Source organism: Acyrthosiphon pisum, chromosome A1 (assembly GCF_005508785.2).
Source record: "Acyrthosiphon pisum isolate AL4f chromosome A1, pea_aphid_22Mar2018_4r6ur, whole genome shotgun sequence".
Classification (NCBI taxonomy): domain Eukaryota; kingdom Metazoa; phylum Arthropoda; class Insecta; order Hemiptera; family Aphididae; genus Acyrthosiphon; species Acyrthosiphon pisum.
The window spans coordinates 141,835,609-141,862,908 of record NC_042494.1 but is presented as its reverse complement, the minus strand read 5'-3'; the positions used below and the strand labels follow the sequence as shown (position 1 = coordinate 141,862,908).

The 27,300-nt window shown below is 31.3% G+C and overlaps 1 protein-coding gene across 1 annotated transcript in view; it reads right to left on the bottom strand.

Annotated features, from left to right (window-relative positions):
- LOC100575715 (neurotrimin-like) overlaps positions 1 to 27,300 on the bottom strand; it is a 58,871-nt gene that overhangs the window by 19,841 nt on the left and 11,730 nt on the right. Inside the window, exons 2-3 of the mRNA XM_029488474.1 lie at positions 7,194 to 7,300; positions 879 to 1,086 (exon numbers count right to left, since the gene is read on the bottom strand). Coding sequence (XP_029344334.1) covers positions 879 to 1,086; positions 7,194 to 7,300 — 315 coding nt within the window. The remainder of the gene's footprint in view (positions 1 to 878; positions 1,087 to 7,193; positions 7,301 to 27,300) is intronic.

The following is a 27,300-nucleotide window of genomic DNA, read 5'->3' as shown; positions in this document are numbered from 1 at the left end:
CGCCAATAGGCTTCAGTCCGTTTAAATAAACAATAATAAATAAATATGGTTAGTTATGTTCACCAATTCACTACCCATACATAATTAACGAACAAACAGTTACATACGAGTAACAAGTATTGACTATGTTTTAAACTAAAAGTGTAATGCATGTAACGGTGTATAATATATAATATTATGTATCAAATGTCTATATAATGTCCATATGTGTATAATATGTATTTTGAATTAGACTGGAAGATTTTATAAAATATCATTAATGATCAAAGAATTTCAACTAAAATCGTAATCATTATATGTACCATAACTAAAGAAAAATTATTTTTTGTCAAATACCAAGATATTTTTATATTATTTTTTTCCTCCTTATTAAGACCATCAAATCGACAAAAGTCAATAACTATCCAATTATAATAATATACGACCACAGCGTTTCAAACTTTGGAAAATGATTTCCATCAAAACAAAATTTTTCTCATAAAATTACGCATGCATCAATTAGGATTAGAATGCTTAATTTTTAGCTTCCATTTTTCACTATAGGGTTACCAATTTAAATATTATAATAAATTATATTTTCTTGATATTTGTTTTATTATGCAGACGGGCCGTGTAAAACATACATGTTACAATTAATATAGGCATAAACGAAATTTGTATGAGTGTGTAATGGTATACAAAAACTATTGGCATCGGTAATAACACAATATAAGTACCAGGTACTTAGTACCTACATATTAGCAGTAGGATTTAAAACTATACATCAATAATATCGTAACCATTATAATATGATTATGAGACACAATTTGTAGAGCAGATTCAAATATTTAAAATATAAAAATAATTAGGTATAATATATTACATTATCGATTACTCACCGACAACATTGAGATATCCGATTTGAGTTTTAGCAGTGATCGTATTTATTTGACACATGTAACGGCCTCGATCTTCTTGCTGCACATTGTTTATGTGCAAAAACCACGTACGGTGCTTATCGTGGGACACGGTAATTCTTGGATTTCTAGTGATCACGTGGCTATTCACGGTCAATATGGCAGACTGTTCAAAGTGCATCCAAGCTACCTGTAAACAAAAATATAATTTTAAAATATTATAAGCAACAATAATAAAGCTGTAGAGATATTTGTGCTGGCACGTTTAAAATAATAATTGTTGTGTTATGCGCTTCCAAAGCCATCGACCATAAAAAATTATTATTTTCCGGCTCAGTGCATCGCGTTTGTAAACAACCATTTAAAAAAGAATGATATAGCATCTTTTTACTTTTAAGAGAGTGTAACATTGACAGAATGATACTAATCGAAATCTGATTTTGAAAAGTGGACGTTTTAGAGCTAGTAATTGCAGGGGTTTTTTTTTGACAAAAACATTTCGGCGACACTTTTAATACAAAAAAAGTTGTTCTTTATCCTTGGGAGATATATCATTTCCCTCATAAGGTTATGACATTTTCCTGATAAATAATTGTCCATCAGAAACTATATAATCAAAAGTTTAAAGGTGTCGTTTAAAAAAAAAAAATAATAATAATAATGTCGTATCATTAAAGCATAATATTATTATCTATCTATTATATGATGAAGCACGATTTCTTGTGCCAATCATCTTTTGTGGTTTGGTTAAACAGTTAAAATATGATATACCTATACTGCAGTCTGCAAGTATTTCTTGAAGTAAAAAAAAACCCATAATGTTATATAAAATTAATATATCCACATTTTTTATAATCATCAATACATTGAAAAATCGTTTTATTGTAAAAACTTTACTATAGGTAATATTATATAATTTTATATATTTTATCATTTATTCATAAAAGTTACTTGGTCTCATTGAATCGCATAGTTTGTTCACTAAATTGATTTTTTTTTTTGGATGCGAAATAGTATTTGCAAATGTTTTCATATTTAATACGAGTATACATTATATAAATTATTATTAATAAAGTAAATATAAATACCTACATTAAATTAAATGTTGAGGAATTAAATATCAGATATTATTATTATATAAGAATTCCATAGAACATACTACCCACTACCCAGACAAATTATATTAAAATCAAACGTTAGACAATCAAAAAAAAAACGGTCGAAGACTCTGGCCTTATAGTAAACTGATTAAACCAATATTTTCCCTGTTTTTTTTTTTTGTATTTCTGATGAAAATATTTTCATGATACAATTTTTAAAAAGGTTGATACTAGATTGAGATAGATCGATAAGTGTGTTTCGATAAAAAAAAAATGGTGCCTTCTCACATCACTGTTTTCCGTCATATTACAAGAATTTCTCAAAACCTACTCTGATCACTTTTACTTTTCTACAAAGTGCTTTCCGAAAGAAAAAAGTAAAAAAAACAACGACGTTAAATATTGGAAAAGAACGGCGAAAAAATAATAATATTAATACAACATACTTAATATAATAACTCAATAAATATATATTATAATAATATAACTTATAAGTAAATGTGTCTAATTGAATTCACCTAAAATACAATGAAGACAACTAATAAATTAAAAAGGACATAAAAATATATTGTTATTTCCTATTTTAACATCGACAAGTATTATTTATGTGAATTTTGATTCTTACTAGGTAGGTATATAGTAGGTTGATCATTTTTGCACGATAGTTTTTATTTTAAAAAATGAGTCATTTTAATTACAATATAATATTATAATAACTAATTCGATTTTATTTAAACTGTATAACTAAAAAAATTATAATATGATATATATTATAAAATAACATAATGAGTGGTAAACAGGTACTTTTTTCATTGTAGAGTTAATATTTGAAAATAAATTATCAGACAAAATATCTTCCTACTTAGGTAACATTAATTATTATTATTATTACATCATTAATTATTCTATATTTAAGCCATATTGTGTTTGTAATATAAAATTGTAAGTCCCCCCCGCCAAAAAAAAAAAAAAAATTATTTTAGAAAAATAACAGCTTATTATAAAATATTTATTTAATGATTTTTTAATTTTATATTAATGAACTATATTATTTCATAACAATGATCATGTTTAAATTAATTTTAAAAACCATTCAGTATTTTTTTTATACATATACTACTTAATTGTTATAATTGTTTTTATCTGCCTATATGTATTATAGATATTTATAATCATTAAATATTAATACTATAATATTAATTTTTAAACTTTAACTTCTCAATCAAAAAAGTTACTTTACTTTTACTACACCTCATACCTGAGTAGTCTATACTTACTTTCTTTGAATTTTTGTTATTTTTTAGTATCAAATCATATTATTGTAATTTTTGTAAGGAAAACGATAATATTTAAATAAATATAATTTAAATATATGACTTGAGATTTACGAAAGACTTTTTTTACTGACACACATGTATTATTTATTGAGGCAGCCCTTAAGGAGATGTTCACGAAACGAATTAACGACACATATTGACGAAAATAAATCAATCTAAATGGAAATAATATTATAAGAAAAGCTAAACAAAATACAAAAAGTGGTTCGGAAATATTTTATTTTTTGACAAATATAAACCGTGATTGTACATCGTACACATGATGTCAAATTTAGTATTTTTCCATTGTATATACCAGATACTTTTTATTATTTTAAATCCCTATAGTATTTTAATAAATCATTGCAGACCGGAAGTAAAAGACTCAGTAAGTTGATTCAACTTTTACAATTCCGAAAAAATAAAGATAAAAACATTTGGTCTGCAGTACTATTATTTTATCATCATTATAATTATTATTGCCATAAATTATTATTATTATTATTATTATTTTTATTATTATTATGACTCTTATCATTATTACAATGGAGTAAAAGGAGTAGTACTTAAGATAAAAATAAGTGAAAGAGGGTAGAAATTGGTTGGTTAAACTAATGTTCAGCGCTCGCGGCCCTGCAGCTACCAAAAATAATAATCAAAAACGAAGGGCAACACCGGCAAAATTGGCCAATTACTCTCAGGTGGTGCCCTTCTCTACCTTAATATCGCAACTTTTGCATAACCTTTATGATATTGAATCGGTTAGTTGTCCTACGCTAGTCAAAAACTTAAACATTTCAAAACATAAGAAAAGTATAGTTAAGTAACTTAGATGAATAAAGTATGTTGTCAACAATATACTTTGGTTAACCGTCAGAAAATCACATAATATATAATATTATATTTTGATAAAACGTGAAATATGATGAATGGGCTTCAGAGTGGCACTTTCAACTGGACGCAAACGACCTTTTACTAGGTACTAACATTTTAACCGTTTACATATGAATCAACAGCTATCATGTACATCTGAGGACATGTTAATTCATATTCTCTGTTTATATAATAATTGAAAATTTCATATCATTAAATGAAAACCATATTTCCTTTTTGATTAATCAAATAGTTGAATTATTTGAAATTAACATAGAATGATATATTTTTATCAATATAAAATCTCCCACACATAAAACGACTAAATTCTAAAACAACAAACATTGGTATAGCTATTGCTACAGCTAGATATCATTAATGGGCAACAGTTGAAAAAAAAAATTTGAATATATACATTTCCGATAAATACATTTTCAGTTTTGTTTAACATTTAGCGTCATATAAATATATCCCGATATATCCGTAAGTTCTGTACATGAATCGTGTAATTTGGGTTCGATTGTCGTTTTGATGTAGGTACAGTAACCGCGTTTCTGCATAATATATAGACTTAAACCTAAATAGAATAACATGCCTTTAAATACATATAACGAACACAAATCACATAAGGTGGGTTTTATCAATGTACAAGAAAATGAAAATAATTTCAAATCAAAATTGATGGCCACAGTATGAGTTCGCTTAGTTATTTGAGTCGTGTGGTAAAGAGATTACCTATAAAAAAAAAAGGGTGTATTCGTAAACTTTAAATTCGACACACGTGCGTTATGCTAGACGAGAATTATACAGCTGTGCAAAACAGAATGAATACCTCTGGCATTTTTGAACGGATTTTTTCACCCTTATACGGCTCCAATTGCCCTTTTTCTGGCACACGCCTCAAATGTTCACCATGTCTGTGCATAATACCGACTTTGGTTTTTCAAATGCAAACATCCGTAACGTGACACTCGAGAAAAATGTTCATACATACATAAATATGAGTGTGTTTATTTTTGGGATCAAAGGCCTCAAGAAGGTTAAATGTTCAAGTATAATATAACGTAGGACAAAGGTCGGACGTAGGTACTACAAATTTCCAAAAACCAAAAAGTATAAAAAAAAAAAAATAATACAATACCTGAAAATAGAGTTTTAAAATATTAACTCTTAAATTAGTTTTTATGAACTTAAAGTAGAGCGAACTACATATTATTGCATCTATATTATATTATTTATTTTAAATCAAAACTAAAATAAAATACAATAAAAAAACTAATTTATGATTATCCCGTGTTATTTATAAAATATGTTTTAAAAAACATTTATGTAGATAAATATATTGTATAATGTACTTACTACAAAGATACACAGGTTATAACCATATAAATATATACGACGCAATCAGAAACCATTTTGTATACATATGATTTATTGTAAATACCATTTATCGTTTATACCTTCAGATAAGTTGAATTTAAATACTACGAAATACGACTCGGTGTTTTTGCACATGTAAATACGCGATTTTAGCATAATTTCTATAAACAGTGTATTTAAACAGGCGCATCTGATGGGTATAATACAAATCAAATGAAAATAATAGTTTATATTTGTGAAATATAATAGTTTAAAATTATTAAGATAAATAAAATAAAAAATTAAATAGAAATATAGTGCTCTTATCAGCTATAACGTGAACGCAGAAAATATCTGCTTCATTGTATAAGGTTTATAAATTATAATTATGTTTAGATATATCGTATTAATTTTTTTTTTATGTATGCTCAATTCTTTGATCCCTGCACATCAATTTAATATCAGAACAACACAACTCGCACACATCGTGGATACGTATTTACACTACACCGATATTCGTGTAAATAAGACATAAATAGGACGTATTGATAATATAATATAATATTTTCAATGATATTATATTGCGTTCATGTCGTACTAAATTAATATACTTAGAATTTCTAGTAAGTAAGTATCGCTAGTCACCAAAGTATATTACAATGAATTCACGCAAAACGCACTGCAATAAAAAAAAATTAAAATAGTTATTTTTTTCCATCTCTACAACTACAACCACGGTCTACAATGTTAATAAATAAGGCCTCTCTGGTTCGAGACGGGCGTCGAGAGAAAATACAAAAACTAATTAAACTTAATGTTAAAACAAACATTTAAACTTACCATAATACTAACAACTGGGAAAGCCGCGGAAGAACCGACGACTAATGTAATTTATTGTTTTCATTGTGCGATAAGAAATCTAAACATAGTTCACCGATCGTGTGGAATATAAAGAACTAGCTAGGTACCTAACAAACGTCTATTAGACCATAGTCAGAGATTTAATTGCACGTATGAGCTGCTAAAACACGACTGTTTCGCGTACAAATATAATATAATAATAATACATTAATACATTATTATTGTGTTTTTAAACAATTCGTACCACCAAATAAAAAATAATTAATATTATTATATGCGTAAAAGTATTTTAAAAATAGCGTAGGTATTTGCAGGTATAATAAATAATATTATTTCAAATAAACGAATCGAAAATTTGATGGAGTTGTACACATCAATGATTAGAATCTACTTCAAATAATTACGTTTTATAAGTAGGTACCTACTATAAATGAAAATATAAAAAAATAAATGATATTTAATATTATATAGAGACGAAAAATGGTCAGAACTCGTATTTCGTTTTTGTGACGAAATGCGTATTTTTCTTCGTGGTAAATTTGATTGAAATAATATTACTTTCCATCCGAAAAATAACATAGGTATATATAGTACTCATAGTTGATTCGCCAAATCCAGATAATGTGACAGTGTGTGAAGAGAGTGTTTTTTCCTCGCCGGGTTCAATCAAAATAATGGATTCTGGTTTCGACGAGCGAGGAAAAATCATATAAATATATATATATGTACCTATCTGTAATATTAAGCACGTATTCGATTTCCGATGGAAAAAAAATAATATATCAAACCTTGTATGATCCCAGATTTCTGACGGAGCATCCTAGCTTTACACTACGTCCTGCAGGTACCGTCACGTTCGTTATGGGTTCCGTAAACTCCGGATCACCCGAAATCACTGAAACAACAAAATATATTTTATTACTACGAGTGTTATCAATATTATGTTATTAAAATTATTATCGAAATTGGACGGGGGTTCCTTGATAAATGTATGTAGAAAATGCCCAAACGAATCAAAATATGTATTAATTCGTCCCTCATACGTTTCGGAAGACGCATAAAACGATAATATACGAGTAATAAACGTTTTTTTATTTCACTTTTATACTGAACAAATAAAGTGTAAAAAATATTATTATGTGGAATGCAATAGCAAACGTAATGAAATATACAACAGACTTTAATCTCAACGAACATTTAATATTTAACTATCCGAATAATTATGTTTTCACTTAAATTTGAGAAATATAATATAACATTAGTACAGCTCGACACCATATTTTTACAGAGGGCTTATAACGTGTATATATAATATAATTATTTATTTCAATAATACTATAATATGTTAGGTCCTCAATAATTAAAAAACTTAACAAGTAATATTATTAGTTGCTTAGTTTTTTAATCCTAATTTGCGTACATAAAGCTCCAATAAAAATTATGAAACTTTTAGAAAAAAATAAATGTATATTTGTAGAAAGTTCTGATAGTAAATAACAACACCCGTAAAACTTGACGAACTTATGAACTTATTCACAAAATTATAACTGAATAGACATTTCCTACGTATATTATACAATAGAATTACGTGTTAGAAATATATACGTCCTAATTATTTATACTTTACAATAAATAAACTTTAAGTAAAGAAAAGTTTTTCAAAAATGATTTTTCACTGTTCTCTGAATTTCTGATGATATACTAACATAATCACAAAAGAAAAATTAATTTGTTTTGAAATGCTACACAGAACAAATAAAATAATCAAATTTCATAAAAATTGAGTTTAAGTAAAAATTTAAAATAGTATAAAGTTATAAAAAAGTCACTTTAAGCTGAATAGCATAATTATTATTTATTTAAACTTAAATATAACGAGTACCTAAAATATATTCCAGCATGATTTTCGAGAATGTGATCGTTGCGAACTATTATACGTGAATCCAAATTATTAGGCAAAATATTTTATTTGATAATTATAAATAATCATGTTGCACATTTTTGTAGAACTATGTATTGAATATTGTTGGCAATCTCGGAAAAGTATGATAAAGATGCATAAAGTACAGTAATTTGTTCAAAAATGTGCGTTATAAAAATATAAATTAATTTACAATCGTGTCTTACTGTCAAAAACAGTTTTACGTATAGGTAATTGAATATAATTTATAATAATAAACTTTTACTATCAACTAACTAAAAAAATTGCTATTTGAACTAATTTAAATATAATATCTGAGCTACATGTATGTCGATGTTATAATGTTAAAAAAATCCTAACATAGTACCTAAGTAATACATTAATGTTCTATGGTAATACACTAATACCATTGAATGTTGATCATTTTTACACACGTACGTGGGGATGGAACATAAAAATATGGGACTTTTATCTATAATTTCAGTTTTGCACTACGCCAGTGATTTTAGATCAGTTATTATTATTGATTTATGAAGGTGTATGATATAATAATAAATTATATAATTTTTTTATGTACCTACTGCGTGTTTTTGCAAAAAAACATTTTTCTAAATTCTTTCCACACACCGAAATAGTTTTTCTAAAACGTTTTTGTTGGATACACGCGGATTTCTCGTTATTAATAAACATTCGGTGTTGTATATAGTATAATAATATTGTGTATAATACAAATATGGCTATACATTATTAGGTACACGGATGTAAAATAAAAAATTGATAATAAAAAAATAGTTTAAAATTTAAATAATAAATAGAATAGGCATTGTTACAGAAATCGACTAAAGAAATTACGGGCCACTTTAAAAACTACGAGTTATTATTTTTTTTTTTTAATGAAACTTATACCGGGCAAAATGTATATCGATTTTTAAAAATGTAAAATTTTTAAAAATAACAAAAAGTTTAGGCATGAAACGTTGTAAATTATAATATATAACGGTTTCAGGGTGTATTACACACATTATTTGCATCACAGAGGAATATAATTTGACCGAAAACGGTAAATAGAAATGCATTTACGCTGTGCGTATAATAATATAATATATACGTATTGAGTAGCTACATATTATATAATAGTAGTAATAATATATTATAATAATACGTAGAGTCATACCGTGGAAATTCTACACAAATTTAAGCCAATAATATGTAGTCACGTCTATATATGTAATATACTTAGATATGGGCTATGAATGGTTTTATATTTGGGCACCGTAATGCAGTAGCTATAGGTTCGTACTAGGTAGTCATATTATAAATTATATAAACCTTATAAATTGCAGGTTACCGTAAGTCGTGCACGGTACACATATAATAATAATTATTATGACAATCGCGAAACGTTCGATTCGACAGGTGGTGATGGATCGCAGTATAGGAGGGGTTGATAACGGGGAAACGCGTATATGACGACATCAACGTGATCAGACACGAAAGCACCGCGAGCGTATATATTATATATTATTATTATGAATGCGGATCGCGCTAATGAGAGACGACGAGTAATCCTATCAAAAAGCGATTAGACGACGATTCCGACGACGACAATATGGGGGAGGGTGGTGCGGTCTGGGGGCGACAGAGCGCGGAGCGACGGACCCCGAGCAGAAAACGGCAACAAGACCGTAGGCGGCCTGCCAAACAGCGAGGGATGAGAACGACGGCGGGGAAAATAAAAATAATAATATATATTATGCTTTACATATTATTTTAATAAACGCGGACGAAAGACAACCACCGCGGGCGTAGGTGGTGGAGAACCGAGTGCCATAGGGGCGGCGGGTGATGTCGTGTACGGGGGCGCGTGTGTCAGTCACGCAGCGGCGGCACATGTGCGACAGATGCATCAATCTCGCGCGAACGCGAAATGAAGAAGACGCCGCCGCGCATTATGCAGAACGCGCGGAGAGAAAAAACGCCGCGGAACAACGACATTTGTGTTGTATTATTCAGCCGCGTCCCCCCCCCCGCCCTCGTCCCGCCACCGAGAACGCGTCACCCGGTGCTGTTTCGCCTTGTTGATTCCTCTCGCGGTTTAATATTGCGTTCATCAAATAATAATAATAATAATAATAATAACGAATAAATAACAGAAAAAAAAAAACACGTAAATCGTATAAATCGTCAACAGCGTATATAATAATATAACGCGTATAATACCGATGTGTTTGTGCGTATAATATAATATACACACGTAGGTATATTATATACATATATGTATGTATAAAACGCGTGGAGTCGCGCGCGAGCCTTAATCGATTTACGTTCGCGTTGTTATATTTGTTTTATGTTCGAGTATTATATATTATTATTGTATACGCACATTGTTGTCCGCATAAAAAGTGATATTTGGTTTCCCGCACACGGGACATACCGCGTGACGCTTGCAAAAAATATCCAAAGAATACCGCGATTACCTTATAAATTATAATATTATAATATACTGCAGACACGACGCGTCCAAGTACCTCGACGAGGTTTTTCGAGAGCAAACGTTGCGTACCTACGGTTTCGTCTGAAATCCGTACGGATGTCATCGTTGTAATTCCATTTTCGTCGAAAATGAATGTGTGTGTGTGTATAACACATATTATATTTATAATCAGTGGCGTAGACATTTCGTACGGGAAGTGGCCAAGTCCCTCTAAAAAGTCCCCATTCAACTTTCCTTCACTCACATTTTTGTAAAATCTTTTTTTGTAATATAATATTGTAGTTCAGACTAAAATTAATATGCTCAAGTGGAGGGGGGATATAGCCCCCTTAGCCTCCTCTAGCATCGCCACTGTATATAGCATAATAGTGTATAAAACGTCGGGAGTCGCACGCCTTAATCGATTTACGTTCGCGTTGTTATATTTGTTTTATGTTCTAGTATTATTATACGCACATTGTAGTCAGCATAAAAAGTGATTTGAAAAAAAATTTGATTCCCATGCATAAGATACATACGCGAAGCTTGTACCTACTGCAGATACGAATTCGACGAGGTTTTTCACGAGTGACCCTGCTAAACGTTGAGAACAGTTTTCGTTTGAAATCCATACGAATTCGGGATTTCTTCAACGTCTAAAAATGTCATTGTTGTCATACCATTTTCGTCGAAATTGAATCTTTGTGAATTTTTTAACTTCGTTGGACGTCCGTTATCTTTACACACACTGTCTTCAGATCAAAACCGTGAAATACCGATAAGACGCTAACCGTCGGCGTCACGTCGTGTCGGTTTCCGATGAAAAGCAGTTTTATATTTTACCACAATTCGGTTTTATACTCGTAGTTCTTGAAACAACTATGTTAAATATGCGATATGAGTATACGACAATTGTAATTATGCTAAAAATTAAAACCAATATATGACTCGTTTCTCTGTATGAAAAAAATATTAATTTAAAAACGAATCGAATTATATTCCTTATTTTTTTTTTTTAATCATTCTGGCAAGGCGCGTGCACGATCCAGTAGAATGGAAAAATATTACTATAATGCGGTACAGACTGTACCGTACAGTCGCATATAATATAATTCACACCAACATATAGTTATCACGCATATTACGAGTATTGCGTATGAGTATAATTTCTGTAAGTTTTTTAGCAACAAAATCCGGACTCGTTGCAAGTGCGGCGACAATCAAGACCGCCCGTCCCGGCGTCCCTTAAGTATACTGTAAAGACGCCGAACCCACATATCCGATTTATCGGTGTGCATAATAATACGTATGGGGATTGGGAGGTTGTGTGTCTGGCCGATAACCCGCTCGTACGCCCTACAAACCGCGCTCGGTCGTTGTACAATATATTATGTATATATATATTATATATATATATATATATGGCAGCCAAACACCGCCCGACGGCGGCAAAATAGCGTTTTCGAACACGCACAATATCGCCGGTCGGGTGCATGATTTAATCGCGGTTTATCCCAAGGTTCGATTTAATATTGGCCGAGACGTTTGTCTTTTGACTCTGCATATACATTATGCACATATTATTATAATAAGACGCCCCGGAGGAGAGTTCGGGCGCTGCACCCTTTCCGCGCGCGATCCACCTCAAACTTTGTCCGAGCAAACTAATGTTATTATCACTGCCGGAATTCAACGTTATACCACCGCGGTTGGGTATCGTCAGCCGGAGTGGCCGACTGGGTGAGAGGTGGTTGGTAGGTGGAGCTGTTAGTGAGTGGGAGTAAGAGATAGAGAGAGAGAGAGAGAGAGAGAGAGAGAGAGAGAGAGAGAGGAGAAGAGAGATAATGTGAGAGACAGCGTGGAAGCAGTACGTGCGGGAGATTTTGCGGGCACCCAAAAAGGACTTCCGGAAGCGCCGGCAATTATTAACACCGAGCACAATCCCCGGTATGATTAACCCGGTAGTTATTACGAGCAAAACCGCTGTTTAATATCTCTCGCCGTGGTGAACAACAGTGAGTATGTATTGAAAAATAACAGTCACCGGATATCCGGTAATAAGTTATAACACGTATCGACATGATGGCTAAAGAACATTACATGACTAATAGATTTAAAATTTCCCTTTACAGACACCAAACGACTAACAAGAAAGGCTATCTATATAGAGACCACAACATTCTACTGGTCTACTAATTGAAAATGCTAGAAACCTATAAGTTATAACCATCATACTATCATCTGATATAATAACATAATATTAAACAATTACCATTAATATATTGCGGGGGTGGCCAGCGAGAAGAGACTCGCGAGCCACCAAATATATTAATAAAAATCGAAGAGCCAAGATGTAAAAAAAAGGTCATATTATTATATATTATATGACCTTTTTTTTTTTACATCTTGGCTCTTACGTTAATTTACGTCTAATGTTACGTTAAGATGCGTGCCGCAAAAGTCTATGACGCGGGCCGCGGTTTGGCCACCCCTGATATATTGTATCGTTATATCAATGGTTACCTACAGTCAAAAAACAAATTTAATTTTTACCCGTAAGTATTTGAAATTTCAACTAACCAAATCTAATAGCATTTGTTTAAAATAATATATTTAACAACATAGATTTATTATTTGTAAACGTTGATGATAATTTTAAACCATGAAACTAATTTAAAATATATATCTCAACAATAAATCAGTTCAATTTAGTTGATTTAATATAAAAATAAATTATAAGTTGTATAAATAAAGCTACAAAGTACAATAATTATTAGTAATACATACTTTTATAAACAGTAAATATAAATAATAAAAAAGGGGGAAAGTAGGTAACTGCTCTGTTGTACTGTAGATAATATGGTGTGTACCTCACCATTGAGTAAATCACTGTAATTTAACTATTGAAATGTTAAATACTACTTCAAAGATAAATCATTGCATATGAAAAACGATTCTGAGCGAAGACAGGTCAGTTCTGTCAGTATATTATGTTACTAAGTAAATGTTATGGTAAATATTTTACATTGTTATCAAAATAATTTATTTTACCGTTATTACCTATTGCGATATGTTGAATTAATTTTTGCCGAAAACATTGCGTTGAAAATTTCATAATGTGTAAAATAAAATACGTTAAAAGTTTCAAGTCTTGGTTTAAATTCTTGAATTACAACGACTTTTTCAAAGTCTATAAAGAAAATAGTTTGATACATTTTTTTTTACATTTTTACGATACAATATGAACTTCTTATGATTTATGAAAAGCCTTGTATTCAATTTTCAAGCTATTGTCTATCAATATTTACAAGAAAAAAATAATAGAAATAAGACAAAAATGTCAGATGTCAATGTTAATATACAAAAAAAGAAAAGAAGTATTTTGAAAACATTTTAATGTGAAAAATGCTAATATTTACATTTTCTGAACATTTTTGAATCTGTATACTGTTATTCGTTTTTGAGTTCCAACAAAAAAACAAATTAGATCTCGTCAAAAAACTATAGGTAGTTGTACAAAATTCCAGGTTTCTCGATTATCTTGAAAAGTATTGAAAATGATTTACTCTTACTCTCACTATAGTCTATAAGTACGAACTAGTTCTAATTTTCTACCAGAAACCATCATCAAAGTTGAAAATCTAAGATATTTTTTTCACTCAAAAAGTTTCGTGAGTCACAAAAAAAACACATCATTGTAAAATCAATACATTTATCTCTCCGCTCAGAGTCTTTAATAAGCTATAGCCTGTATGTATTAACTATTAAATAACGTGCGTCCTGCACTATACCTGTTTTACTGTACTTATATTTCAGATACGAATTTAATTTGCTTTAATTCAGTTAATTCACCACCAATCAATTGAATGCTTACTATTGGACATCGCATTCGTTACCAACTATACAAAATACGCATAAATTCTCATGATCATAATAAATTGTCTATAATATAATATTAAAACCACCAATGTGCAGTTATTACTCTATTCCGAATAGGCAAGCGCTGGCAATAGATTTCCTAGTAGAGATCAAAAGTCTTTTCAACTCACTATTCCCAGAATGATACTGTATTTGTATGTTATTCAAAATTGTTCAAAGGTTGGACAACTACAAAAACGGTTGTATTAATCTACTAAACTAGGCCTGCGATGACGGAACCTATACGTTAACGTGCGATTCAGTCCGAACCCTTCAATGCTCAGTGGACTTATATTAACATTAAATAACATGTATAACAAACGTCTGTGATATCATAATATTATATTCCGAGAGTTGTCGTCTATTTAGGTTAATTTTAATTTTAAATTTTAAAAACAAAACATATGTGAATTACATTCCTCCGTTTATGAATTTATGACCCTATCCGTAATTATATGTTTATTGTACTTGTTTAAGCATGTTGATTTATTTAATTAAATTATATTTTATTACACTTCAGTGTATTTAATAAAGATAATTTGTAAATTAAGTATTTTGTAAAGGTATTTTATATATATTTAATACATACCAATAGGCTGTAATAGGTACCTATAAATATAATATTAGGATCAACCATGTAGATTTTCCATTTTGAAAGTTATATTATTAAAATATTTAAGTTCATAATATGATATTCGGCAATACTTGATTGAGCAGGTACAGATCACTGTATTATTATAGCTGCGGCGTATTTACGAGGGGGAATTTGGGGGATCAATCCCCCCTTGGTCTTTTTTTCTATGATTTTAGAAAATAAGTAATTATATCTAGACACTAAATCGTGTTTAGTATTTACTATATTAATGTATTTTTCAGTTTTGTAAATAAAGTAAAAAAAAATCAGTTAAAAGGTAATTAATAGCCAGCTGTTATTACACCACTGAAACTCCGCTATGTCGAGTTCGTGCGATTTCTATTTTATAGTGCTGTATCTGTTCTGTATACAGATATATACATATATGCGGGCCACACTTGATGCACCAGCAGGAGTCCTTTGAGGGGGGGGGCGAGCAGGGCCTAGGCCCTGAGCCTCGCACTTTTTGCTTACATTTAGAGACCTCGCGTATGAAAAAAAGTGGTAAAATTGGTTTAAAAATTGGTTTTTGCCAAATTTTTACATTTGTAATATAAAAACAAGATATTTTTAGACTAAAATACAAAATAAATATATTATATTATTATGGAATGGTCTCGTACAGCGTTTCCGAAACTGTGTTCCACGAAACCCTGGGATTCCGCGGAGATCACTTTAGGCCTTTAGGGTTCCTCAAAATTCTCATTAAAATTAAAATTAAAAATTTCTGTTTGTCTGTTATCCTTTCTTAAAATGACGATAAAGTCTAAAAATTATTATTGAAACAAAGTGGGGTTCCACGATAAAATTGGACATAAAAAACACTGGTCTAGTATATTCCACCTAACCAGACTATCAGCCTTCTTATTTGTTTGGAAAAACAACATTCGTATTTATGGTGGTGATAGTAGGATGATAATTATTAAAAAGTCTAAACTCAAAGAATATTTTTTCAATGTAAATTAAAAATTTGAAATTTATTTTAGATCTAATTAATAATAATAAATGTGTTATTGTTATTCATTAAAAATAATGACTAATTAGTATTCAATGGAGAATTTATGGTGTTTAAAGTGTAAACTGTACAGCATTTAGTGAGCACATTTTGGAAACCTCAAATGGGGGTTTGGGGGGCGAAGGCCCCCACTTTTACGTATACTTTTCAATGGCTCATCCCCTCCTTATAACAATTCTTAAATACGCCGCTGTATTATATACAGTTTTACTCGATGAAAAAATTACGAAGTGCGTGTAGGCACGTTGGAAGCCGGAAGGTATAAATGGTTCGAGTCATTGATAATATAACCACTATAATAGAGACAAGGAAGACCATTATATTAATAATCATAATCATAATATATTATACAGGTAGGTAGGTAGGTATTATATACTAAAATCTGAGCACGGAAAAAATAAAATTTTACACAAAAGACAAAAGTATATCATATTCTCTTTTTGTTTATAATATACATTATACAGTAAAAAAAAAAATGGTTTCATTTCATATGTCTGCGCCGTTCTCATGAAATAATAATGGTACAGCCGATCGCCCTAGGAGATCCAATATAACGCCGGAAATTAAAATCGATTACTCATCCAGTCAGTAAATTCCGCATACGTTATAATATAGAGGTGGGTAATAGTAAACGTGTACTACAGTGGTATTGCCATGCATTTATGAATCCGAGTGGACCGTATTCATATATATTGTGTGTACGGTTCTCGATACGAACGCGGATAACGACTTGTTTTCCCCTTGCGACAAAATTGAAAGCACAAAAAAAAAAATTAATATAATATTCCGAACAACGGAAAAAAAAAATCACTTTATCCAGAACGCATTCAGTTGGTGTGTGCATACCTACATATAATATATAGGTAGGTATAGGTTTATACACATGCCTTATAATATAAGTGTATCGGATGGATACACGTATTAATTTAATATTATATTATATGATATTATTCATAAGAGTGCGTAGGTGGGTAATACTAATAAAAGAAAAAAAGAATGATATTCGATTGCGTGTTGTTGTTTTTATTAGAATTTCGAGATTCCGGTTACAAAACAAATTTTTCAAAACAGTAATTTGAAAAATGCTTACGATATTTTTACTTCTAATATATACCTATATAATATAACCTAAAAAAATTCGTGAGATTTATTTTATCAAAACGACATTATTAATTACTACAATCACATACCTATGTATATTATGATACTTTTATTATAAATCTGTTAGATTTAAAATGTTGTATAAATACCCCGTTGACATTATTTAAGACAGTTATTTTGACGTTCATATTTTGGAATAGTTGGAATTATACATTTCACAAGAATTCATTATTAAAAAAGGGTATTACGTTTAAGAATTGCCCTCTCCGGCTATACATTCAAACTTTAGTACCATCATAAGAATCAAATTGAAATTGTTCGAATTCTATAACAAAAAATTATAAAACGACTTTTATACAACAAACTCATAATTATTATTCATTTTCTATTTAATTTAAATCTCAGATAACGAGTAAAGTCTATCCTTGATGGATGTACTTATACTTATACCATAGACATATTTTATAATATACTACTATTATGAATAACAGTATAATAATATGTAGGATGTACGACGTAGGTGTATTTACATTATACGCCTACTTTGGGTTTAATTTATTTTCATGTACCCTCGTATTTCTAGTTACATAATGTACTCCAAAAGGATAATGTAACCATATTGTCATATATTATATATAAATTGAACCTTTAACCTGGATATAATTTTAAAGTTCCAAAAGTTCAGCTATTGAACATTCTTGTGATTCTACAAAAATTACAGAATTACTCAATCATTTTTATTCTTAAACTGCAATATGAACCGAATATTTGAATTGATTTAAGCATTCTTAGAGACATGACATTTTTACAAAACATATTATTTTTTTAATTATTATAGTAATATGGAATACGGTATTGAATAGTATTGAAAACTTTTGTACAACATTTTGAATGTCGAATAATTAAAATCAGATATATTTATTGTTTTAGCAACAAACAAATTGTGTTCGATTTATTCTCCGATTCTGTTTTTATTTCCCTTTCATATGCAACACACTTTGAATCTGTTTTCTGTATATATATATTGTAGTTGGGTAACAGCTTGTTTAATTTTTGGTTTTTCGCATTGAATAAAAGAAAAATATAGCAAGAAGAGGTTTAAAATATATACATAAATTCTCATTTATACTAATGAATATTTTGAATTTTGATAACAATACGTTTCCAAAAAGCATTAATATTTAATTTAATATTATATATTTATGCTATGAATGTATTTAATTTGCACGAATATTACACACATACGCAACGCGTTTAAAAGAGCTTATATATTGTATCTGCTAAAATAAATTGTAATGTTGTACAGCTGCAGTTTGCGGTATTACAATAAGTAATTTTAATTAATACTGTGTAGTCGTCGTAATAATATGATAATCTGTAATCTGATTAGAAAGTATATTTGCAAGTTGTAACATAATATAACGATCGAGCGATGATTGTGACTTATAATAATTTATTGGGATAATAATCATGCAACCACGAACAGTAGCAATTCGATTTATAGTCAGCCATTTGGCGGTGATATAGTTTAACTGCAACGAATCCCCCCTCGAACGTCCGCTGAACGTCCTGCCTGTACCTCTCGGAAACCAAGTAAAGACTTAATACAATCATCACAATGTTAATGGGCATTACAGTTATAATTAATATACGTTTTATTCATATTTTACACGTATTGTTAAATATATAAAACCGATTTACGGACAATTTCAATATGATATTTTCGACCGATACCGGAGAGTGCGTAGTGAGAGAGAGAATCGCGTGGCGTGCACGTGACACGACCGCGCAGGCGACGGTATCCTTACGCGTTTGGACGCGAGAACATAATTATTTTCAAGGGTGAAGTCGAAAAAAATTCTGCACCGTCAAACGCGGTGACACCCTCCACGGGTGGGTGATAAGAGGTTGGTCGACCACGTTGTCTGTGTGCGTATTTATTTATTATTATACTAATTATTATTTTTTTTTTTTACGACCGTCGAAACCGCCGCGGCATTTGCGAACGGAATAGGGAGAGGGACGATAATAATAAAGTGCATTCGTCGTTGCCCCGCAGAGTAAAAGTAGAAGTAAGTTTAATATAAGCTATAATGTATATGTATTATAACATAATTATATTACGAACTTGTATAAAGTACAAAATCCGAGGGATAAAACTACGTATAAGGTATACACACCGCGATCGGTTTCGCGGTGGCGGCTCTGCCGAGCAATATAATATCGAAGTATAATTTCAATATCACGACAAGCCCGCTATATAATATTATACTATAATAAGCGCATACATTGTGTGTCTGTTTAAACGCGTACGCTGTATACACGTCACAACACACACACATACACATCGGCTGTACTCTGTATATCATATATTATTATACACACTGCGCTCCTGCATAGCAGTCCGGAAGTTTGCACACCCCGAAGCGCATATAAATTCGGTTGTTGACACGCCGACGAGGATGCGAAATCCCCTAACATGCATCTCCTCCTTCCCACACACTGCCGCCCCTCCGCTAACAGTGAGCTAGATTTCCCCGACACCGGCACATAATATAACAATAATCATAATAATATATTATTATAATATTATACAAACACTCGTCGCGACGGTAACGGTGCATTAATGTGGTGTTGGTGTCATCGACGTAAGTTAGGTTGGTCGAATACGGTCAGACACAATATATTTTATATACGCAATCGAACCACTATCGAGGTCTCCGTCAACCCTTTACCGTATAATACTAATAATAATATATTATTCGCGCTCTCGTTTTATAATAATATATTATAGTTTCGAGGCCTCGCGCCGCACCGTTGCAGCGGATGCTACACGTCGCTTTACCGCAAAAAGAGGAAGGCGATTTCAATTATGCAAATTAAAGTGAGAGGAGGGACTTTGCACGGTGGATGCGATTTTTGTGTGTGTGTGTGTGTATGTTATATGCGCACGTGGCGATGACGACACTGCACCACGGCCGTGGCTCGCCCCATCTTTCCGACCCTCATCGTTTCACCTCTCTTTGTCCAACAACCCTCTCTTTCTGTTGCTTTCTATATTATGAATGTCTTTCTATACCCCTCGAGCGATTTCTTTTGCTGGTGCAGGGGAGGCACGAAATTTGACGGTGCATCGCGGTGCGGGACGAACGACTGGCAGTGACATCCTCCGGTGTATACGAACGCTCGACAAGGGCGCGTATATAATGATATTATTAATATTATGTTTATGAAGGTAATATCAAGTCGTACGAAAAGTTTCAAAAATACGATATTACTATAGCCTGCACTGTGTAGAGGTGAATAAGGTTACCAACTTTCCAAGGGACGTGGCACGTGGTACATCATAACACTTTCAGACCTGCAACCATATATAATACCAATATGTTCTATACAAATGTAAATTAGCACAATATATACATATTGCTAGCGTAATTAAATAAAAAATATAAATATTTGTAATCAACTAATTTAGTTTGTATGAGAAATTCCTGTACGATTATTATATAAATAATTAATAATCATACAGCTCAAACAATCAAAGCATTATAACATATAACTTTAGAAATGTTCAATATTGCGTGGTACCTTAATTTACATTTTTTTTTTTAACTAAGATGATTTGTTTTTCTAATGGATACTCAATAAAAATAAACACAAGTTATTTAATTAATTATTACGACAATTACATCAACCACTACGGCATAATTCATGTATGATTATTCGCCAAAGAGTAATTACTAATTACTAATTAAGTATAGGTAGTTCAATAGCAGTAAAAAAATTTAATCAATTATGTAGTTTAGAGTATAGCCTATACAATATAGATAGTTTAAATAATAGTCTAACTCTAAAATTAATTTGTTCAAATAACACGTAAGAACTAGTGTCGCATTAATCATTCCTTCACATAGACATTGCGAAAAAAAATAAACATAAAGAGTAGTTTCCTTATAAAATTTAAAGGCGCGACCGTTTTCTACTTAGACGGCCAGCAACGCTAATTTCCACGGTATCTCGTTAATCACAGGACCGGGTAAATCCTGCTTAAATCTCAGGCCGAAAATACACAAGAGGGGATGAATACAAGGATAGTTTTACCCCTCTACGTGGGGTAATTGTGCAATGACAAGGGAGACAAAAAAAAAAGATTGAACAGGAAGAGGAGAGGATGTCATTTGTTCGACAAAACATAAACGGCATACGACGAGCTTTCCCCGTGTTAGTCGTGTACCATAATTAATGGTGTCAACAACTCCTTGGAAAAAAATAAAATAATAATAATACCAAGGAAAACGATGTGCAAAAAAAACTTAACAAGCGAAAATATCACCTTTGCATGTTTTTGAGTGGCTTTTAAAATGATTATATACTGTGAAATATTTTCAAACTCACTTTCGCATAATTATATCGTTATTCATCAGGAAATTAATGTAAATGCTGTGAGATTTATTTGCTATTGTCATTGTGATACAAATATAGTTTTTTGAGCTATTCGCTAAAATATTATATAATATTATTACTCAATACTCACGTTCTATAAATGCATATTGTAATTTTATTGTAGCAACTAAAATGCAATTAATATGCTCATAAGTGTTTATTTTATTTTTTGGATGCTATTTAAATGTTATTAGTATCACTGATTTAATGCAATATAAAATCAATAGTAGTTAGTATGTTTTATTCTAGAAAAAATGTTTTATAATAATTATGAATATATGCGTCGAGTCTATTAATTATATGATCTAAGTTACCGGCAATCATGGTTTGTTAAACAAATTGTTTTGTCAAATGTATACACAATACAATTTAATTGTAAAATGTCACGGTTTCAATGCCATTCATATTTTATGGTTTGATAAATTATAATACTAAGTGCTATACAATTATTTATAACCCGGTAGGTAACAAAAGATAAAATACACAACCACACAATAAAATAAACCAAAGAGACAGCCATTTTTCGAATACAACACAAAGCTATTTCTATTAACATTATCTTCTGTTAATTTATCACTATATACCTACGACACTACGCGTATTGATAGACAATGGAGGGGATACCTATGTGTATTAAGTATGTTTTGTTAATAATATCTTCCAATTATAATTTGACATGAAACACAGTATAATATTCTTATGAATCCTTATACAAAATAATTATACATTTCCATCATGTATGTTGTACAGACGCATTATGTGTATTCAAGCGTAAATAAACAAAATTACATTATTATATTACCATTCATCTATATTTGCTTATTAGTTATGACATGTAGGTACATTTCTACGTTATTTCTCATTTGTGCTCAAACCTATATTGTCGTCCGCATCCATACGCCACGAAACTTCAAAAATTAATTGAAATTGCAAATGTTATGCAGAAAATATACATAAGTATATAGGTACCTACATATTATTATTATGTTTACAAATTATGAAATAAATATAAGATAATTAGGTCACGGCTATAAAATATACGCTCTATATTATAAAAAAAAAAACTGCTATAACTTAAAAGAATAAAGAAAGATATTAAAAGAAAATACATTTAAAGCCGTCTATATTATAATATATATATGGGCATATGGCTTATATATGTAAAACATAGTAATATTATAATCACTATAACATAATCACACAGGTACCTATCCATTTTCGTTCTCAATTCAAATTTCTTCCAAAAATTTCCCCCAAACATTTTTTCCTTGTACTACTTTTACATTATATTATGATACACGGTTTAGTTTTCTCATTTATTTTATAAAGAAATATAATATTTCATAATCTTTTTTCAAAGGTAAATTTATTGAAGCTGAATAAACCAATCCATGTATGTATATATATTATAATATATTATATGAAAAAACCCATACTCCAGCTTAGACAGATAGTAAATAACTAAAAAACATTATTAAAAACAAAATCATTTTAAAAACTAAGCGTCCTTGTTAATTTACGTTAGGAACTCGAAAAATATTAACACAATAACCCCCGAGTAGTAGTACTTGTATCATAATTCATAAGCAATATTAAAAGTATTTTACTTTTAATCTATACATGTATTACTTAAATGTCTTAAGTACACTTAAATGAGCAGTGATGAAAATGAACAACTGAAGCTCGACTAAACGCCAAATCGGTTATTTATTGGCCATTCAAATATTATGATTAAAAACTTGCACTTAAAATAGTTGGTAATTTTTGTTAAACGCATTTTAAAGGATAAAAAAAATTGTTTATAAAATCTAACTAATTTGAACGATTTAACACCGCTATTATTCGCCAATGCGGAAAATTCATAACGAGATAATATTATATATTGTATAATACGTCTTGCAAACTGTTACACGGCGAGCAGACGATGTTTATTGCGCGACGACTGTTATATATTCGCCATAATATACAGACACACATAGGTACAGTGTACGTTTTCCCTATCCGTGCGTGGAAAGGGTGTAATGTGCGGAATAAAACAGCACAGGTTTTGATTAAAAACCACAACGCCCTACCTCGTGCAGCGCCTAAAACGATAATATTATGTAGCATTAACGCCCCAGAGTAGTATAGAATGCAATGTTTTTGACGCATTCCGCCGCAACGCCGGACTTCCGGACGGGTCTGAAATATATTATTATTATTGTATACTCGCCTCGCTTTGGTGTTTCATATTTTTCCAAATGAACAACTCTCAACGAATGAATAAATAAAAAGGCCACAGCGTCGAGAAACGTCGAGAAGAACGAAATTATGCGCCGGAAGTGTGTGGAGAAAAAAATCCTTCAATAAACGTCCGTCGACCGGAAGTGAATGGAAGAAGCGGTACTTTTTGGCGGCAACGCGTGGCAGAGATCATCAATCTTTTGGGAGCGCGCCGTGCATGCCGATACGCAACAACCGCCGCCGCCGCCGCCGCGATGTGGCGGATAATCCCCAGGTTGGTTCGGCGGAGATAAGAAGCATTTGGACACGCTTTAATCATACCGATGAGAATTATTATTATAATGGTAAGTATATTATATGTCATTATTCTTGCATTAAACTTTTTCCATTTACTCAAATCCGACACCGGCAAAAATATTATATACCTACTTACTATACAACTTGTGGATGAAATATGGTATATTTTTGAGCGAATATCAAAAGCCAGTTATAAAAATATAATATTATAAGCAATATTATGACCCTCACTGCAGTGTTGACGAATAACGTTCGTTCTATTATTACACAATGTTTGTAGGTAGGCATATTAAATAACATCTAAAATTATGTACGGCATAATAATATAATATTACACCTAGTTAATTTATAAGTCAATTAAAAAATATTTTTAAGCACATTTTTCTCGGTTTTTTTTTTTAAAATAGCTTATAATATATAATAAATATTGCTGTATCATGCATACAAACATGCACATTATTAATATTATACCTATATCGTCAAGGTTTGAAATTCAAGAGAAGGGAAAAAATATATTAAAACTATTAACTAGGTTCTGTAAACGTATTATCTAAACATAGAGGTATGTAATAATGTGTAATAACATTTAGTATTAAGTCAGTAAGTTTTAGCAATGTAGCAAAATAGAAAAATAAGTTAAGCGATAATATAATATATTAAGTAATAGTAGCAGAGAAATGTGGGTCCTTCGGCGGAGATAAACAGTAATAAAGTGTTATATTTTAATCGTTATGTGTGTTTAATAGTGTGCAATTGGAAGCGATCGGCGTTCACGACAATATTTACACATGTATTTAATATTTTTACAACAATGCATGTAAACATTCGTAGTACATCGTTCAAACGAATCAAACTACAAAATCAACAAATTTATATTTATTTGAAAAATGCATATAGAAAATAATAATATACAGTTTGTTAGGTTAGGTTAATCTAATCTTATTATTCAGTGTTATAGCTATAAATTACACGTGTATTGCATTATGAGTATAAAATATAATAAATATATTCAGTAAACTACTTATAACTCCAGTATACTGTTTCTGATAATATTGTTTAATATTTATTAAAATAATGTATAATGTTTTTTATTTTTTGCTTATTATGATTTATACTTGGTATCAATTAGTACACAATAATATACTATTATCTTATACAGAACAACAAATTATACAAGTAAAAAATTCAAGAACTGATATAATATGATAAATTTAAGAAATGATATAATATTATAAAAATCCAATAAGTTAAAAAGAAATATTATATAGTATATATCGATATTTACACGTTTTAAGCCATGATGTACATATTAAAACATTAAAAAAAATCTTGTTCAAATGGTTCACATTAAGTCTTGTTATGGATATTTTCATCATTGTTATAGATTAAATATTATCATAATTATAATTTTTTTAGCTGCAATGTAAAAAAAAATTAGGTACCAAAGAAGTTTTTCAACTCTTCGGGTTGGTTTTGATTCTTCGAAACGATTTATCCGCAACTTCCAGTACTACTATTATTAAGCCCCATTAAAAAATAACTTCTCGCGAAAAGGGTAAAATGGCACTATATTATATTAACGTCAAGTAGAAAAACCAATCATTTCTTTCTGGATGGATACAAAGCGATCGTGTCGCGTTTCCGTGGTGTTTTCGTTACTTTTCTTTTATATATCGGTGCGCCCGGAAAAATTGCCACCACACGGTCGGCATTGAAATTCACGGGGCACTCCGGTCGACAGGGTCGGTAATACAGTTAGGGAAAACAGTTGACCCGGCGTCATGCGTCGCGCCAATACATCACACACACACACACACACCCTCCCCGTACCCACATCGTGTCGCATTGCCAGACGTCCGGGTGGGTCGTGTGTGTGTGCTTATTTATTTTTGTCGCTGTCTCCTAACTCTCGGAGTGAACGGAAATTGTGGCCGGCTACCGCGGTACCTCAAAACGACGCATACGACTCTATACACTATTTCACCCTGCAAACACACACACACACACACACATACACACGTCAAATATATCCCGTCGACCGAAATTTACGAGCGTTTTTAGAGGTCAAACATCGTTATTATATATATATATTTACATCGTAGCCGCGCGCGTTATTATTGAGAGAGTCAAATAATATTATGCATATCAATCGTGGCCCGCAGTACGCGTTCCCGCATTATGTACCGACCTACCTATACGCCGGGAGAGGGATATTATATTATATAATATTATAATGTAGAATGTGTGCCCGCGCTCGAGTCGTCCCAAACGTACGATTCATCAAAGCGAAAAACGCAATCCCGGACAACTCGCACACGTGCCCACACACGCACCCACACACACACACACACACCCGCACACCCTCCGGGAGTAGGTATAACAGTAATATTATGATGTATCTGTTGCCCGTGAACCCGTTGCCCGACCTCCGCCGCCGCCGCGGGCCACCTCTGGGCAGCGCTATATGTGCGGGTCGTTCGCTCACTCTCCTCAACGTTATTTCCGGTCCGCTCGTATAGGTATATACGTACACGCGGAATGCACCCTAATGAGAACGACCTTTGCCGTCACGGTGGATGGCACCACAGGATGTGGTTTTGCGCGTTTAAACGTCGATATACGTCGAGAGTAGTGCACCCGGCGGACACGAAGAAGGATATTATATTTATTTTTTTTGTTTCGACGTTTGGGGGAATTGATCGTTTTCGGACAGCACCGTGTACGGTAGTATAGGTACCGACTGTAGGAGTCGAACGTAACGTTACCGATGACTTGATATATTGTTATGGCATGAGATTTTATTTTAGTTTGGACTCGCAGAGACGAATCGAGCTGCAGCAGTTATACTATAACAGTTGTATTAAACATCG